We start from the raw sequence: 19,787 nt of genomic DNA on the forward strand, positions 1-19,787 counted from the left end.
GGTGTTTGAATTGCAGCCTTCTGGAAATTTAAAGCTGCACTGCTGGAGTCTACCCAGAGTTGCTAGTTACTCCACCATGCAGTCTCAGCCCAGTCCCTCCCAGAGTCTGATTAAAGCCTGCCTTCTGGTTTGGAGCTCTTGAGGGTGTTGGTATAGCTGGGTTGAAGCTTACAACACCCGGGCTGTTGTTACCCAGCAGTTAATCAGTGGTTGTAGCACCACAGGTAGCAAGTGAGAGTGAAAGGAGCAGCCAGTCTGTGCTCAGCTTGTGCTCCTGTGCCCAGCTGTGGAATGCTCACAGGGGGCTTCATTTACATTGCCCTACTTTGCTGCAGTGGCAACGTGGGTGCCATGAAGAAGTGAAGGTCTGAAAAGCAAAAGCAGGTTATTCAAAGCCTGAGATGTCCAAATAAAGAAGGGATTAACAGGTACTGAAGGTTTGGAGCAAACTTCAGCCCCCCCAAGAAAAAAGTGAAGGTCTGCTCTTATCTGCTGCTTCTGTGAGAGCATCTGCTAATATTTAAAACTTAATTTTGACATCCCAGATTTTGTACTTATTAGTAAGAGCTACGAGATAAAAATGTTGCTCCTATTCAGTCCAGGTCCGTTGTTGCTGTGTGGTTCATTGCCCACAGGATCACAACCTGCTTTTAATTCTAGTGTGGAGTAACCCACTACTGCTCTTCATCTATCTGTTTTCATATGAAGCTGTTCTTTGGTACAACAGCACCTGAAATATGTGATTTCTAGTGGGTTAAGATTGTCCCAGTTTACCAAACACAGAATTCCTTGGCATATTCACAAAATTATTCTTTGTCATAATACTGGCATCCCTGAGCAACAGGACATTTTCCTGGGTGTTTTTCTTTCACTCTCTGATTTTGTGCCTATTCCTTGTATGTGGAGACTAGAAATTCCATTACTGACTTTGGTTCTTCTCCTTTTCTATTTTTTATCATAAAGCCTCTGGGAATGTGTATGTGTTCATGCTGATGACAAAAGATTACCTTGTGAATACTGTTATTTTTTTGGAGGTTGCAAGATACCAGTAATTAATTGGAGCTTTTCCATTGATAGGTTTGTCCTGGGCAAACAAGAAGATAGTAGGAAACATACTGACAGGACTGTTGTGTTCTATGACTATTCTAGAGTTGCTTTGGGATCAATTTTTTTCTCCTTTTCTGAAATCACACACCTGACAGGACTTTATGACAATTTTAATCACAAGAATATTAACTCAAAATATGATTTACTTTTTTTCCTGGGTTAGGGCAGGTATTGCTAAAATTGATACCTGCAGAATCATGGCAAATTTTCAGAATTAGCCTGTAATTCTGTCACTTCAAAACTGGTATTTCATCTAAATTCACACCAGTAGCCACAAAAACAAATTACACCTTTTTGTGAACTTTTTAGTCCAGCTTTTACTTTGTAGCTGTAGCTTGTTGTGGAATACCGATCCCTCCTAGACTGCCTCTTCACAGTGCACTACACTTGAATTTTTTTTCTTGTTTTTTTCTTGTTACTTTAGTAATCTCAGTAGCTGAGCTCTCAGGAGGCACTGACAGCACCTGCTTTGTCAGGAAGGAGTTTCACAACTTGCAATTTTCACCTTTCAGTTACCTCCAGTAGATTCTGCTCTCATCTGGCGATGATATGCAAGTGGTCACGTTGCTGGTTATGAAACAAGAAGCAGCACTGGAGCTGTCTGGAGGGAATCCTGTATGTCAGCACTGCAAAACTCAGATCACAGTTTAGATTCCAGACCACTCTTTATCTAACAGTACCAATTGCTGAAAGAATTGAGTAGTATAACATGGGCCTGTCTGCATTTTGGTTTGGGTTTTTTCTTCTGGTAAGACTGTTTCTCGCTTCCTTTCTTTCCTTTGCTGTCCTAGGCAGTTTGGGCTAAATTCAGAGTGTGTGGAGACAGCAGATTTTCCACATATATTTGTTCTGCACGTCTTGTTTCAGTGTTGATCAGAGGGGTCAATCACATTTGTGTTTTTTCCTTTGTGATGTAAGATAAGCTTTTACTGCTTGCACGTTTTCTTGTGCCCTCCTCAGGCAACTGTACCCCAAATCTCTGTATCCCCTTTGTAGCTCTGTATTTTTTACATAATTGTTTAGCTGTATTGCAGTAGCTTGCTGCTTTTAGTGGAATTATACGATTGCAAAATGCTTACATGGAGTTTAGCATAGAATGGTTTGGGTTGGAAGGGACCTTTAAGGATACCTAGTCCAACCCCTTGCCACAGACAGGGAGCTCTTTCACTAGGTCATGTTTTTCACAGCCCCATCTGTCCTGGCCTTGAACACTCCAGTGATGCCTGCTCGATTTTAGTGTGTTTGTTTCTGGTTCAAGGCAGGCAAATGTGGACTTTTATTTCCCTATTCTGCTGCTTCTTTATGACTGCAACAGGCCCCCAGGTTGGCTACATAATTGTTCTGCTTTCTTTGAAATAAGAGTCCGTAACAGAAGGGTTGAAACACCTTTAACTAAGGACACAGTAATGGATGGCCGTAGTGGTTTTATGGTGCTGTTTTTATGGTTCATTTCTGCAGTACTTAGCTGCCTTACCTTTAGGCTCAGAGCTGCTGTTAATGCTCTTTAACTTTTATTGTCCTCTTGCAGTCTGTTTCAAACCATCTCCTCCTCCTCCTTTCCAAAGTGCTGGTTTCTATGTTTTCCAGTTAGGAGGTGTTCTTTTATTGCTTCTTTAATCATTGCTTTCGAAGAGGGTGAATGATGAAAGCGCTACCTTTGAACATGCTGGTGTGAGTCTCATTACTTCCAGACAGCTGGAGAGGCAGCACTCTGCTTCCAAACTTGAAATGTTCTGAGGGCATGGGAGAAAAGTATGGCTTTGTGAGGAAGGTTTGCATCCCTCTGCACTGCCAGAGTCCTCTCTGGGAGGGGAGCCTCCCACAGGGCCATCTGCAGGCAACAGTCAAAAACAAAATGACTCCTAAGTGAGGATGACAGGAGAGCTTTCATGGGTGTATGTTTGAGATTGCCTAATGCACTAATGCCTCTTCTGTACTTTTTATTGATATTAATTTAGGTTGGTACCATTATAATTAATAATACTTAACCCAAGAGAAAAAAAAAATACAAAATTAAGTAGAAATTAGGCTTAATCTTTAGTCTTCTACTCTGAAATTTTTTCAGTCCAAATCTTTTAGTTGTAAAGATATTTTTATGTGCATGTCTATAATTTCTTTGAGTTTGCTCAAAAGGATCTGCTGCTTGGCTTTCAGACTGACTGTTCCATACTAACGTTTCTCCTGTATTTCAGGAGAAAGGATGATGGTTGCTCTTCTGGTGATTACAAAATTGGCTTCTTTACATTTTGTGGGCTGCAGTATAAGAGCAGTGATCCAAATCTGGGGTCTGTTAAACAAAGTTAAGTTTAAAGATTGAGCAATCTGGAAATTAGCCCTAAAAAAACCCACCCATCTTGCACCTGCGGATCAAGTTATATTTCTTACATGGCCAGTCTGATTCCAACACAGACACGCTGGGTGAGCCTGAGGAGAAGAGCTTGGACAGAAATGGGAGACGAATGGCTGAAGTAGCAACGTGAGCTGTATCCCAGCCTGGACCAGTGTAGGGCATGAACCCCACGTGGGGCATCACAGCAGGGACATCTGTGCTACGGCTTTCCCAGCCGGGGAGCGGGCACTGCACCCCGGGTGTGCAGGGGCTGGAGGCCTGCTGGCAGAAAAGCTAAGTACAGGCTGCATAAAGAGCAGGATTTAGTGCTGAGGCTTTTTTTGTTTCTTTCCAAAGAGATAAATTGTCTGAAGTCTTGTTAATACTGAATTCAGATGCTGTACCGTGTTAAGGTGTCAAAATGAGCTGCAGAACTTCTGAACTGTAGATGTAAACTTGAAGTATCTGAATGTGTAGAAGTTCCAGGTTACAGCTGCTCTCCACAATTGTCTGCCTTTTTTGAATAATGTCTCAATATTTTGATATCTTTATACATGATGCAAAGTGTTCTGGAAAAGAATAGTGAAACAAAATTTCTTTTCCTTTTGTTGATGCAAATTTCGAGGATATATTCAGCGTAACAAACAAGTACTCGGAACAGTGAAATAACTCCTCACTCTAATTTTGCTTTGTCTTATGTGACGTTCTCTTACCGTTTACTTACCCTATACAGCTACAGGCACACGTGCTGCAGCAGTTTCATCCTCTGAATTGGGAGGCTGGGGCAAGAGCTGACTCCTTCAGTCTCTTGTTCCTGACTGTGCAGATTGCAGGAAGTTTGTGTGAACTTTCCAAATAAAAGGGATCTGCTTAGATAGATTCTGGACCTGTTTAAAAATCAAAAGCATTTTAAAGAGTTGAGTAAAGCACACTCAAAAGCATCCCCAGGGACTTCATAAGCATTTGAGAGGTGTACATGGAGGAATTCCAAGAACGTTGTAGAAAGGTTGTTCTTAGCAGGCTACTGTAGTGTTGTTTTCATAACAACAGGAGACTGTTAGAGATAAAAGGGTGAAGTAAAACACTACAAAAGCAGAATATGTAATGATGGTTCAGAAAATCAGTCTAGATGATCTCCTGCTTACATATGTGTAAGCTCAAAGGAGCTTTTACGTATTGCAGATAATTGCACGTTTTCATGATCTTGTTGGTTTGCCTTTTAAAGTTTTGGGTTGTGCAGACCAGGCAGTGTGAGAGAGGGTAGGAGAAGAGGCAGGTACATTTAGGGTGCTCCTTTTTATTAAAAAACAAAACAAAACAAAACAAAAAACCCCCACAAAAACAAAAACCCAACAAACTCTCAAGTGATGTGGTTTAGGTTTCTATTTTTTACATTTACATGCAGACTGATAAAAATTATTTTAGAGATATGAGTTTATTATTCTATTCTATTATTATTTATATTATTTTAGAGATGTGAAATAGGACTGTTGCTAGTGCTTTTTTCTTGTTAAGCAAGTGGTCAAATTAAGAGATAGTGAAGAGCTTACGTGTCTGTGTTTTAAAATAGAAGTGTTTTGAAATTATGTTCATTAAGTGATGCAGAAAGATAAAATGAATGGACCTATTGAAATGCAAAATGCTGTTGTCATTATCATCATTGCTGGAATAACAAATACAGACAGTCCTGGATTTCATCACTTTGCACTGTGCAACATACCACTCAGAACTTTACAGAAGAAAAGACAAGTTTTGTCATGTAGGAAAGGTCCTATGGTTTCAGCTGATTCAGAGCTACCTAAATCTTCCTATATCTCTCTTATTGTAAGTACATATGCAGAGTAACTGGGTTTTCTTTGTGTTTGTCTGTAGCTATTCTTGTTACTCTTTACTAGCTGCTAACTAGCAGCTTAGCTTCATTGCTACATTCCTGGAGAGTAAATGATTGTGAAAAAAGGGTATGCCAGAATTTAAAGAGTAAAGCCATTATTTACTGGCCAACTCACATAAAAGCTAACTAAGATTTAAGCTGACAGGCTGAGTGAGTGTGCTCGCCACCTTTTTATAGGGCATCCAGAGTCTTTTTTGGCCACAGAGGCAGCAGTCAGGAAGGTAAGGGGTGGCCCCTGTAGGTCCCTGGGGACACTGAGCTGCTGCATGCCACCAGCTCCGTTACCACCACCAGTCGACCCTATGCAGCCCTGTTAGCCTTCCTGGGATTTCCCATTTCAGGTTGTATGCCTTTCCATGTTGTTCTCCCTCTCAAATTCTGGAGCTACTAGGGATCCCCATCACAGCAATCCATATTCTCCATATTTTTCACCTTACCATTCCACAGTCTCTGGAAGCTCTTTGCCAGGGCTCTGGGGCTCTCTGAGCAGCCTGAGCCAGGGCTGTGCCATTGGGAGGCAGGCCTGGAGCACAGGCAGTGGGAGCCCCAGCATGGTGCTGGAGGGGGCAGCTTAGAGAGAGAGAGAGAAGGTTGGAAAACCTTATCTAACAATATCTCAATTAACATCTTCCAGATCAAATGCAGCTTGTCCTGTAAAAAGGCACCTGGTGCAGAGCTAATGCTGCAGCTGGAGTACAGTGCAGATGTTTTGCCTTTTTATACATACTCTGTTTTCAGTCACAGCTTTGTGAACTTTGCCTGTTGTTTAATAATATGAGAGATCAGGGTGCTCAAAGGCTGGCACCTGCCTTTTTGTACAACATCCTACCTTCCTGTCAGGCAGCTTTCAATTACTGTGCTTTCATGTGTCCAACTGTGTCTTTGTTAAGAGAGTGGAGATTGCAGTGACAAGCTAGTCTGGGACTTAAGGCAACATTGGTGACACTCTGCTTAACAATCTGCATTTTTTAGAAGACACTGCCTGGGGATGTGAAGAACCCAACCTTTAAGGAATTATGAACCTTTCAAGAGCTGGGAAGCTGGTATTAGAGCTGTGCTGGAGGCTGGGTGGCAGCTGCCAGAGTTATGTCTCCCTGGTATTGATGTGTTCATTCTGAATTACTGATTCTGTGCCCAATAGTGCCCTTAGTTCCTTCACACTGCACAGTAAGTTACAAATTTCTTACGTGCAGCAGGCTGAAGAACACTGAAGTAGTGTGTTCTTGCTTGCTACAGGCATTTAGGGTGAGGGTGCACGTAGGCACACTTGTGTAAAATTGCCAGTTCGTTTGTGTAGGTGTGTATTTTAAATAGGTCATCCTGGAAAAATGCATTTTGCTGAGTTTATTCTGATTGCAGCAGTTCCATGTAACGGTTCAATTTAAACATAGATAACATTTTAAACCCTTACTGCCAGCTTCAGTGCATGTCCTAGACACTAAAAAGGGCAGAGACTTCTCTGCAATGCTACCACATCAGAGAGCCCTCAGATGTGTACTGATAATACAGTGTTTCTCTACAAAAACCCGAGAGCAAGAACATGCAATTAAATCTCCTCTGGGGAAAGACTGAGGTACCGTGTCCTGGTTTCCTGGGCCAGCAGTGCAGGCCCTTGGCAGCCTCAGTCAGGCGGGAGCTCCAGGCAGGGCAGCTGCCCCGGCTGCCCCCCAGGGCTGTCCCACCTCTCACCTCAGGCTCAGGAGAAAGGGGAGCTGTGCTGAGGGGGCAGCTCCAGCTCCTGGGGCTCCTCCCTGTCAGCCTGCTGCTCCCTCCCTCACCACTAGGCTGAGGTACTTGATGTTGGTGTTTCTATTAGTTGTGCTGTTTCATTAAATCCATGTATATTTCAACCCACGGGGCTTCTCTCCACTTCCTGATTCCCCTTCTTGGCTGGGGAGGGGTCACCAGGTGAGAGAGCAGCTGCTTCAGTTTAGGCCTGGATGTGGGCTAAGCGAAGACAGACCCTTACACAGGTAACCAAAGTTTGCACCAGTCTGACACTCAGAGTTCATTCTGAGCTTAAAAAAGTGGTAGGAACAGCTTGTAGTGTTCTTCAATCTTGGTTTATTTTTGTATGGAAGATAGAAAACTGCCATAACACTTCACTGTGAATTTGGCAGCCACCTTGAGGCCTCCACTGACATAAAAGCACTCATGGCTACTTGTTTGGAGGACTTACAGAAGATAATTATTTTTTTTTCCCCAGTGAAAGCCAGTATGTTACATTCTATATTGCATTGTTTATTTCTGCTAAGTAATACACACTCAATAAAATTACAGACAAATGTGATTTTACCACAGCTTTAAGATATTTTTTATGTCATAAAACCACTAAACTGACCTGTTATTATTCTGTTCATATGTACCTTCTCTCTTAAAAACTTATAAAAAAAAAAAAACATAAAGAAAGGACAACTTAAGCATTACAGCTCTCTATTTCTTTTTTCATAAAGAGGAAGCTTAGGGTAATTAAGGAGAGAAAGAAGCAATTTATGTGAGAAAACATCTTTTTCTTCCTTTGTATTGCAGTTTTTCATCTCAAAAACAATCTATTTTTTTTTCTCAACTGCTTCTTGCAGTGTGCTGCCATGACAATCTGGCCTGAAAGCAGGAAGAAAATAAAAAGATTGCTCTTTCAAAGACTATGGAAGTTAATACAGTCTCTGTCATACCACTATTCCCAGAGCACCAAAGGTCCTTTTGACCTGTGGGAAAATAAATGCTGTAGAGAGCTCTGAATTAACGAAGAAAGCAAAAATATAGCTTTTTCCATTTACCATTAGTCCACAGGAGTGTGGAGAAATGTCCCCTTGTAAGCTCGACTTTCAGAGATGTCACCTTTCTCCTGGCAGTAGTGATGAGGTCCCGCTCTGAGCTCCAGCACATCAGCAGCAGGCGCTGCCTAAAACAAAGGGGGGTGACAGCCCAGAGCCCCCACGGGGGGAGAGCACTGGGTGGGTGGCAGGGGAACTGATTTTGTGTCAGCAGCATGCAGGCACCTGCCATCGCTCCCACAGATGCTTAGATTACTGAATCATTGTATAATGACAATCACATTGCATAGTGTTCCAGTATAGGAGTGTCTTCAAGACGTGCAGAAATTAGGGAAACTGGGCTAAGACTTGGCAAACTTAATCCAGTGTTTTCACCATAGAAGTCCCAATGTAAATCACTTTATCAATGCTAATTGTGAAATGTGCTTTTCATAAGTGTCTGATACATGAATAGGTAAGACAGAGCATATACAGCTGTTACAATTCTAATATAGAGTGTATTTGAAATTAAGTGAATGGGTACAAATAAGTTAATTTCTTTCCTTAAGCAGTCACTGTGCAATGACTCCCAGTCTTACTGACGCGAGACTGTAATTAATGTTGATAAATGCTCACGTTCTCTCTGTGCAGCTTGGGCCCACAGACAACTGGTTGTACCAGAGCATGTCAAATCCCACATAACAATATAGCTATAGATCATTTGGTTTAGAGATAGAGTTGAGACAAGTCAATTTATTTCCATTAGTAGCTGAATCTAGACATAAAACTCTGGGGGTCCAGCGGTTTTTACCCATCGTGTTCTCACTCTGGTGTGCTTTACTGTCACTAAAGGTATTTCTGCTCATCTGATCTCCAACTTACAAATGCAGTGCCAGTTTTCTAAAAGGGCTTGGTGGATATTAAACATCTTTAGTTAAATATATTTTTAAAAAATGTTAAGGCATAATTATTTTCCTTTAACTTCATGTGCTGTCTTCTAATGATTGCCACTTGGAGGTATGACAGAATTCCGAGTTTATCCAGTTATTGTTATTTTATTTTTTTTGCTTTGAGAATGACACTGCCATGTATCCATTGCAATCAGCCTCGTTTACATCTATCACGTTCTGATCTGTTTTAACAATATAATAGCAAGCATGTTTGCATGGATAAGTATTTTGATTTTCAGTATAATCTTTATGTATCTCAAAGGGGATCACAGTGGAACTATTTTTTATTCTTCTTTCTTCTCACATGAAGCAGTCTATGATTGGCATGTTCTATTAAAACTTATCTAGATATTCATTAATTCAATTTTAATGGAAGCTGAGTTTCATTATATACCTGAGTTTACTTTAACAATGCTTTATATTAAATTTTCTGTTGGTTCTGCAGCTGCCTTAGCTCAAGAGAACGTAAAATTCTTGTTTTTAAAAACCTTGACATTTCAGATAAAGACAGTGCTAGGAACTGCAATTTCCAGTTTGATTCTATGAGATCTGCTTTTGTGCAGGGGAAAAAAGAACAAACTGTAAGATTTGTTGTAGACCCTTAGGTCCAAACCTGAAAGCTCTGCTAATACCATGAAGATTTATGAGGAGAAGGAGGTCCTGAGCTGAGACAGATGCAGTTAGCCTGACTGAGAGAGATGAGCCTTCCTACCTGCCTTGGTCTCGCCAGGTCTCTCTGTCCCTCTCCTTCCTTCCTCATGCTCCATGTCCCTTCAATCCCCAGTTCCTATGATTGAAGTGGTATCTTGTTCCCAGCACTGGACAGCAAGCAGAAAGAGCTAAAACTGCCTTGCCTAACAAGTGTTAATCAGGTTTTAGCCAGACAAAAGGAATAGAAGTGTCAGTAGAGCTAGTGTAGCACAACCAGCTTGATAACATCATTTTCCCAACGGTTACTTTAATTGAACTGTTGCAAAGTAAAGAAACATTTAAAATGCAGTGTTCATTAAATCAGCCTCTCGTTATTTCTTGCTTTCTTGTAACTGGAAGGTGTGTTTATTAGCTCAAAAGTCTAGGTTATTTAGAGGGGGAAACCCTTTTAACAATTGCCTTTACTGTGTTTTCTCATAGATCATGAACAATATGCAGAAAATAAATTATTCTAATATCTAATGAGCCTCCTTGTTTAGGAAAGAAGAGTAGCAATGTTATTTGAAAAACTGACAGAAGGTTTTTGTTCAGTAACTGGTTAGAATATTCACGTTGTATTCTAATTCTTTCTTTGTTTTACAAATACTACATTTCAAAAACAAACCAAAACCAAAACAACACAGAAAAAAACCCTCCGAAACACAGAACTACTTGAGATAGTTAGGCTTTGAAAACCCGTTCCAATCCACTGTTCTTGGATGGCAGAAATATTTTCTGAAACAGGTTAAAGCTTAATCATTGTTGTAAAGGATGTACAAGGCTATTTGGGTTTTAGAAAAAAAACAACCAGATACCCAGAATACCAAAGGCAGTGTCAAATTAAGTCATCTTTGTCATGTTCACTAATAGATTTTATAAATTACTGCATTAAAAAAGAGCGTATTTTCAGAAGTTGTCTTCAAATGTGCATGTTTAATCACAGAACTGGGAAACCTAGCCAGCCTTCCTTTTATTTTCTGCTACCTGTATGCAAATGCTCTGCATTTTATTATGCTCTGGGTTTCATTTCAAAACAAACACTTCAATTCTCTTTAAAATCACTTTAGTTTGTATAATAAGTATACAGTAAATGCTGTGCTTGAAAGTATGTGCATGCATGAGGATGGGTTGGAAAATGTACTTGGAAACACATTTCAACTTCAGTCTTCCAAATCATTGTTGTAATAAACAGTGACTGAGATTGATTTTGAAGTTCTAACAGGTGGTTTGAGAGTGACATATTGGCTTCTGAGCTGAATAAAAATGCTAAATGTTTTTACATTACCAAAGTAAGACTTTGGTAATTTCAGGCTATGGTTTTGTTGATTTTTGAGATAACCAGGTATCTTCAGTCTCACTGATTCCAAGGAGCACTTGCTTTACAGGGCTGTGAAGGGACAGGACATGAAATGGATCTTCAGACTGTTTTGTCTCAAAACAAGTGGCCCTCTTGAAGACCACTGCCTTTATTCTGTGCTTCTCTTTTGATCATGTACTGGGAACATGCTTGCAGTCAGTTCTTCCTCACTGTGAGAAGTTAATCTGGAGTTGCCAGCCTTCTAGTTTGCTTTCTCCAGTGTTGGCAGCATTTTCTGAGAACTTGTTAGGTAGTTTGTGCTGTCCCATGTATTCTTCTTAATAAACTTATGGGGTGTTGAAGTCCTTTTTTCTTCTCCTGAGCCTTGTGCTTATGGTGATTGCTTTAGTTGTTTGAACTGAACATGTGCACCATTTAAAAAAAACAAACAAACAAAACAAAACAAAAAACCCCACCAAGGTTTATTCTAATTCTGGCAAGATTTTTTTCTTACAGTACTTAATGCATTCTTAATGGACCTTTTTCTGGCAGCTTTTGCCAAGAGTGTTAATGAGACTCATAATTTTTTTTTTGTCTTGGAATCCACTATCCAACAAATATTCTATGGGGGAATCATGTGAACCTGTGAACTCAGAAAGGATGTTTTTTGGTAAAGTGTTCTTTGGTACTAATAAATGTATTTTGTAGTGGAATTGGTTGCTTTGTCCTAATTAAACACAGGCAAAAAAAGGATTGATGGTGAGGTCATGTTTTGATACAAGCTTTGTTCCTAAACTGCTCACTTACAGGTGCAATCTCAGTTGGTACTCAAAGACACTTCATTGGTTATGCTGGTGTTTTAGCTAGAATCTGGTCAAGTTGCATCTAATTACAAGCAGGTATCCTCACAGAGGATATCCTGACACTGTTTGAGTGACAGTTGTTAAGGTGGCATTGAGGCTATAAGAATTTTCTTTTCCTTATTTCTTCATACAAAATTCTTTTTCTTTTTAGTTGAATTTAACACATGATGACAGCTGGAACGGAATAGAAATAGGAGATGTTCCTTCTTAACTACAGATCTTGCCATTTTCAGCTCTGTTCCCTTTTCTGTTTTTCAGGCATTTCTTGTTTAAGACCTCCTCTGGAACTACTCCGCTCTTCAGTAGTTCTTCCCCTGGTTACCCATTGACCTCAGGAACAGTTTATACTCCACCTCCCAGACTGTTACCTAGAAATACATTCTCCAGGAATGCATTCAAGCTGAAAAAACCCTCCAAATATTGTAGCTGGAAATGTGCTGCTTTATCTGCAATTGCTGCTGCAGTCCTGCTTGCCATCCTGCTAGCATATTTCATAGGTAAGGCTGTGCTTTCTCTGTCAAATCACATGGCTGTGTCAGCAAATGAAACTTTAGTAGATAAGGTGGTCCACCAGTTTCACAGATGTGTGTTCTTACTCAGCAAAGAGCATTGTGATTCCTTATATTTATTAATGAGGAAAAATAAAATGCTCAAATCAGCAGTGGAAGCAAGAAATCTATTCAGGATTCTCAATGTGCAGTTAATTTTATGTGTCCAAATAGAGGGTGGTATAATGATTTTTTAATGTACTACCATATGTTTAAAAACTATTTAGAAAAAAATGTGATAGATGGTGGATCCGTATAAATAATGGAAGCTACTGGTGTTTGAATTCAAATATTGCCATCACATACTGCCTTTAGACAAAATGCACACAATCATTTTGATTAGTAAGTCTCAGTCTATATCTTTCTATGGGCCTGAATTACTGGTGGTGTTGTAACTATCTAAATAGTTCCATTTTGTGTGCTATTATTTTCTGTCAGCAAAAATATAGGAAGGAAGCTCTAGATGTGGTGCTTATTTCCTATGATTAAAGTATTAATAATGACCACAACATGTTCTAATTCTGTCTATGGTCTTTCAGAGCTTTTTAAACATGCTCCTCTTATCTTCTCTTTCTGTAATTAATTTCTGGCTTCCTAACCCTCAGGTATCCCCGTTATTCTTGTTCTGGAGGTTTTTTCTGTCTACACAAACTAGCTGTGTATTTTTCTACTTTTTCCAGTGCAGCCAACAATACATTGATGACAATGACATGCTGCACAAACTCTCTAGCTTCTCTCAGTAAATGACAAAATTCATCTATGAAACTATTCCCATACATAGTGCAGAAGCCCTATAAAGATGTACTGAATTTTCTCCCTATTCTCTCCATTTGAAGAGAATTAATTATTCATTTGTTTATTTGTTTAGTCCTATATAATCTGACTCACCAGGATAGACACTGTTTTCTAAGGAAATCCTATTTTTGTACTAATGAGCCTCCATATGTGATTAATAGATACTGTAGTGAAAGAGAGCTGGCTGGCTACTCTGTTGCTACTGTCTCTTCAGGCCAGGCCTGCACCCCAGCACCCTCCATTCTACAGAGCTAACCATCTTTCTATATTTCTTCTGCAGAAAACCTCAGAAAAATAACAGTATAGTCTGTTATATAAATAAAAAGATTGGAAAGCACATGATTTATTGAACTTGACAGTTATCATACAACAGCTCCCTGTTTGAATGATTATGCACATGGGAAATATACTGCAAGCTGAATATTTTAATCATGTGCATAACTTTGAAGTGATAGATTATGAGATGTATTTTTCCTTGGTATTTAGGTTACTGTAATCTAAAGCAAAGCTTTGCAACACTGTTATTGCTTTATACACTTTCATATGCTATCTAAGATGAGAGAATGTAAAGCAATGCATTGGCTTTTAATAACTGATGAATGATCTATCATTTCAAATAATGACATAAATAATTCGTTTTGACAGTTCCTGAGGTCTCTTTTCCTGACTACAGAATGATGAGTGCAATAGAGGTGGGTAGTGAATGCAAGAAAGCAGGTTTTAGGAAGATAGCATTGGTTGAAGGATTAAATAGTAAGCTACCTGACTAGCATCTTGCCATACACAGTAAAGAATAAGTTCATTGGAGACTCACAGTCAAAACCAGTCAGTTCTGTGAATAAATTTTATGTATCTATTAGGTTTATAATTTAAAATGTTGGAAAAGAGAGAAAAGAAGACAAGAGAAGCTGCATTGCCTTAGGTGTATGAGAGCAACAGGAAGGTAAAAGGGGTGTGCTTTAATTAGTCATTTATTAATTGCCTCACTCTCAGCAAAAACTCATACAGTTCATTCCACATGACAAAGAACAGGCCTAAATCTGTGAGCTATAAACCAATCCACCCTTCAAATTGCTGGGACTTGCTGTCCTACAGTAGTATGACTTCAGGTGCTTAATCTCCTTATTCTAAAAAACAACCTTAAGAACCTTTCCTTCTGCAGCTTTCTGGAGGGTTACCTTCTCCTGGGTATGTGCAGAGCTTGCATACTGGGAAAAATAAATATTCTCTCTTCTGGGAAAAAGCAGTAGTGCTTCTGCAGCTCTTTTGGAGCTCCTGACCTTCTAATCCCTGAACTTCTGTCAAGACAAAATACTTCTGTTTTGCTCTGTCAGGAGGAAGAATGTTACCTGTTTTCAAAACAGTCGACCAGAATACTGTTCTGATCAGATAAAAATCCCAACTCCATCCTGATCATTGAGGCAGTGGGTGAGAGCTGTTGATCATGGGATGAAGAAAGATGTTAAGTTTCCCCAAGACATGCAGGAGGAAGGGCAATGCTCCATATTGCAGTAGCTCCTCCTGATGTATTTTTCTGTCAACACTTCAAGCCCAGGGGAAGCTTAAAAAAAGTGCTGATAATGTTTTTCTGCCATACACATCCACAAAGAAAATCTCTTGCTCTCCACTGTGGCAGAGGTTGTATCACTGGGGTTGCACTGTGGTCAGTGGGGCAGAGTCTAGTTGGAGACCTGTGCCTAGTGGGGTCCCCCAGAGGTCGGTACTGGGTCCAGCCTGTACAATATACTAATTTATGACCTGGACAAAAGGAACAGAGTGTACCCTAAGCAAGTTGACTGATGATACCAAACTGGGTGGGGTGGCTGACACACCGGAGGGCTGTGCTGCTGTTCAGTGGGACACGGACAGGCTGGAGAGTTGGGCAGGGAGAAACATTGAAATTGAACAGGGCAAGTGTAAGGTACTGCATCTGGGGAGGAACAGCCCCATTTATCAGTACAGGTAGGGGGCTGACCTTCTAGAAAGCAGCTCTGGGGAGGAGGACCTCAGGGTTCTGGTGGACAACAGGCTGACCATGAGCCAACAATGTGCCCTTGTGGCCAGGAAGGCCAATGGCATCCTGGGGTGCATTAAGAAGAGTGTAGCCAGTAGGTGAAAGGTTAATCCTCCCCCTCTGCCCTGCCCTGATGAAGTCACATCTGGAATACTGCATCCAGTTCTGGGCTTCCCAGTTCATTAAGGACTAGGAACTAATGGAAAGAGTCCAGTGCAGGGCCACAAAGATTATTAGAGGAATGGAGCATCTGCCCTACGAGGAAAGGCTGAGAGAGCTGGGTCTGTTCAGCCTGGAGAAGAGGAGGCTGAGGGGGGATCTCATAAACACAAATATCTCAAGGGAGGTGTCATGAGGATGAGTCCCATCTCTTTTCCATTGTGTTCAATGACAGGATAAAGGGCACTGGGCACAAGCTGGAGCATAGGAGATTCAGGTTGGGCTTGAGGAGGAGCAACTTTACTGTGAGAGTAACAGCTGCCCTGAGTGGTTGTGGAGTCTCCTCTGGAGACATTCAAAACCCATCTGGACATGTTCCTGTGTGATCAACTGTAGATGATGGTGCTCTAGCAGGGGGTTGGACTAGATGATCTTCAGAGGTCCCTTCCAGCCCTGACGACTCTGTGATTAGCTAAAAGTAATAGTTATGGAAAAAGTCATCAAAATTTGCAGGAAATTATTCTGTTGCTTAGGTTTGTCAATATATCTAGGCTGTGTGAAGATGATCATATCAATGCTAATCAAGACTATTGCAGGACTAAATGAAAAAGGCAATACTGGGAAATATGAGGTCAATTATATTGAAAGAAAACTTCGAAGTTCTCATAGTCCTTAGGATTTCTAATGAATTGTCCTATAATAAAAGAGATGGGAGAATTGATACAGAGAGATCTCTGAAGCCATGCTGTCTACACATTTTTAAACATGGGACTTTCAGAGGACTGCTGAAGTTTGAATAGTAAGAAAAAAATTCTAATGAGGATTGATTTAAGGACACAAGCAAAAAAAGTATCATAAGAGATAGGAAAAAATAAATATTTTAAAAATTATGTAGGCATTCCTATTGCCTATCCAATGTCACAAATAAAACTGCAATCAATGAAATGAAAAAGCAGTAAGTTTAAAGCTTTAAAAAAAATTCATAGTGCATAATAACCTTTGAAACTTTTTGACACACTACACAATTGATCTTAAATTAAGGTACTACTGAGATTTTAAGAACCTCAGCATTTTTTGAAATAATGACACTTTGTCTTGTTAGAAGGATATTTTTGTTTTAATTTTATTTTTGTTAATATACATGTAGATTGATGATTTAGATCACAAAATGCCATTTAAGTTTGCTTATTTAGATAGACTCTATAGGCCAGTCAGTACTATTGTAATCTGAGTTTTCCTAGATCTTTCTCTGAAACTTATCCTGACTGATATTTAGGAAAAATTCCTGCAGGTCTGAGTGGCACTGGACTAGTGTGATATGGCATGTGGATGTGCAAAATATGTTTGGTTTTGCATGTGTACAGTTTGCTATCTTAGACATTTCTCTCTGCTTCTTCAGTAGCCAGGTGTAAATGAAATGCAGAGTATAAACTGGTAGCATTGCACTAGGTTTTAGTAAATTCCAGCATGCAATATGTAAATAAAATTGTCTTCCAGTCCTGAGACATATGTCATTTCACAAAGCCCAGGAGTTATTCCTGGTATCCTGGGGGTGACACATGAAGACTGTAGAACCAGCCATTCAGATTAGGACATCCTGAAGATTTTGGACTGATGGTAAAACCCAGTTAAAAGCAAGTAATTTATAAAGTGTCAAAAGAAAAGCATATACCACACGTATTGTCTTTGTCATTGTTCACTTCAGAGGTTAAAGGAGTGATGAAAGCATTTGTCATGTTAAATTAGTTTTAGCTTTTTAGATTTGTGTCAGACTTGGAGGGGGAAAAAAATATAAAAAAGAAGAGAGAAGGAGAGGAAAAAATAGTCACATTGTGTTTTTCACCAAGTAATTGCTGCCAAACATAAATACCACATTTTTGTGAGCCCCTATCCTGCTCTGATTTCTGCCAGTCTAACTTTGAGCATCAAAGAACATCTGACCACAAACACATCAGTATGTTTAAAATGTGGTAATTTAAAGCCTTTAGACTTTACTTCAGAAAAAAAAATAATTAAAATGAACTTTTACTTCCTGTGGAAATTAAAAAGCTGCAATAAGTTTAAAGATACTACTTGCAAGTGTAGCATCTTGAGACTCATACTGATAACTTTTAGCGTATTGATGCTATTTTATCTACATCTATCATATTCAAGAAGATAAAGAAAAAAATGAGAGAAATTATGAGAATAGTATGCTTGCAGTACATCTGTAGTGGATACGTTGCACATGGAAATGTTATTATTCACTTATTCCTCAGTGTTATTTGGCCTTAAAGACACATGAGGTTTAAGATAAATTTCAGTTTTCTGCATAAACTTAAAATGCTAAATTCAATTCTGTGTTATAAAGAGGGCTGAATTGCTAAAGGGTCTGGCAGTTAACAATGCAAATGGACATGTCTATTTTTTATTATTTTATTCCCTATACAATTTAAAATTAGAGCCTGAAAAACAGCTGTGCACAGAGCAAATATTTTATTAAACTTCTTGCTTTTGGAAAGCGTCATAGGTGCTTTTAGGATAAAAGACAGATAGGCAAATAAATGGTTAATATTTTTTTGTTACCTGACTTTAATCCTCAAAAGTGTGCATTTGTTTTGGTGACAGACAAAGCTTTATGGGGTTTCTGAAAAAACTAGACTTGTACATCCCACTGTTGGCAAAAAATTGTATTCTGCAGGTGCTGATAGCAACTTGAATTATTTTCTCCCCACAAATGAGTCCAATATCTGCCAGTGTAAGTGCCTGTGTGAAGTTTTTTTTCATTCATACTTGTAATTTATTTTACCCTTAAGTCTGATTGTCTTTTTGACCCTGAATCCACAGATGAGGATTCATCAAACCAGATAGCTCAAGTGGCTGTCTTGGGTATCAGTTGCTTTGTTTCCTCTCGCTGAGTTGTTTTTGACAAATGGCAACCTAGGTTGCATTTGATTTCTTATGTTGCATTTGGGTTTTTTTGCTTGTAGAGTCAGAAAGCCACTGACTTTGTCTTGTCCAGACTTCACTGAAATGAAATGTGCTAGGCATTTTGGAAACCACGACTGAAAAAAACAGAAAATCATGCAAAGATGGCACCTCTGAGAGGCAGGGGTCATCTGGCTGCCAATCACTGCTATCAGATTCACTTGAAATCAATGTAAACCGAGGGAGCTGTGCATCGTGCAAGATTAGCTGATGACAGAAAGTTCTGTTCTTAAATTTGCATTGAAAATAGATGTCAGTTAAGGGGCAATAATTAAATTGTAGAATATGCCTGTCATCTTCTAAATGTCACATGTTCAGTGATTCTTACTGACTGATATCAGTCAATCTGAGAGGGAAAAGAGTAGTAGTAGCTTGGTAGGCTTGTCTGATGCTACCTCTGAGGAGAGAAGCTTTGAGCCTTTCAGCCTCAGTCCATAAAAAAATCTGTGCACTGGTCCTGGGAATCATGGAGCTTGGCTTCAGGAACTTTAGATGTAACTTTCTAGCCTAGCAAGTGTCCTATTTCACAGTCCAAAGGTGTAAGAGATTCGTTAGGTGAAGCAGATGGTTTTCCTAGAGACAAAATGCTCCAGCCTACTGTGTATGTGTAATGCCTCAAAGAACAGGGGGATTTTTAGGTGACCGTACTTGGGTGTAGTTTGGCTGTGCCTTTCCTGAGTCAGCAATGAAAGCTTGATTTACAGATTAGTTCCAAGAAAAGCCAGTGTACCTATTGTTTCAATTTGCAGAGATCTCAGAGATAATGGAATTAGCTGCCATTCAGTATGAAGGTTGTCTTGTCTTTGTTGGGCATTTTCATACAGTAAACTCAGCACTTGAAATCAGAGTGAGACTCATGTTTCTGTAATTCACAAAGTTCTGTCTCCTGATTAGCATTTGAAATTGAAGTCCCTTTCTGCTTACCTCCCAAGTCAAACCAACATACTCTGAAACCTTGGCAAAAAAAAACAGGAAACCAAGAAGGTGGGGTTTTTTTGTGTGTTATTTGGGTAGTGATGGGGGGAGCACAGTATTGTTTGTTTTTTAATGCATATTGCACAACACAAGCTAGGATGCCTCCCGGAATTTTTTTTCACAGATGCTGGTAGTGCTTCCCAGAAATATATTGCTATTGCTTGGGTAAAGTGATGTAACTGCCTAGCTGGTGTTAGCTGTACCAGCTGATGCTGCACTACTCCACATGTGGTGTGGTAGGGGTTGGTATCACGAAATGAGCGAAGTGATGTAATAGGATAGCAGTGGCTAACCTGGACATTTCAGAGAGATAGTGCTTAAACTTTGGTAGTGCAGTTTTCATTTGTACAGTGCAGGTTTTGGCTTTTTCTTCTCAAAGCTGCAAGAATTCCTTCCTCAGAGATGTTTTGTGTTTTGTTTTTTTTTTTACCTCAACTGTGCTTTACATG

General features: G+C 39.7%; 1 protein-coding gene across 1 annotated transcript in view; it reads left to right on the forward strand.

The window, feature by feature from the left end:
• Positions 1-19,787, forward strand: part of TENM2 (teneurin transmembrane protein 2) — a 600,962-nt gene that overhangs the window by 430,838 nt on the left and 150,337 nt on the right. The window contains exon 8 of the mRNA XM_051631239.1: positions 12,139-12,377. Coding sequence (XP_051487199.1) covers positions 12,139-12,377 — 239 coding nt within the window. The remainder of the gene's footprint in view (positions 1-12,138; positions 12,378-19,787) is intronic.

This window comes from Apus apus, chromosome 13, assembly GCF_020740795.1.
Source record: "Apus apus isolate bApuApu2 chromosome 13, bApuApu2.pri.cur, whole genome shotgun sequence".
NCBI classification, from domain to species: Eukaryota; Metazoa; Chordata; class Aves; order Apodiformes; family Apodidae; genus Apus; species Apus apus.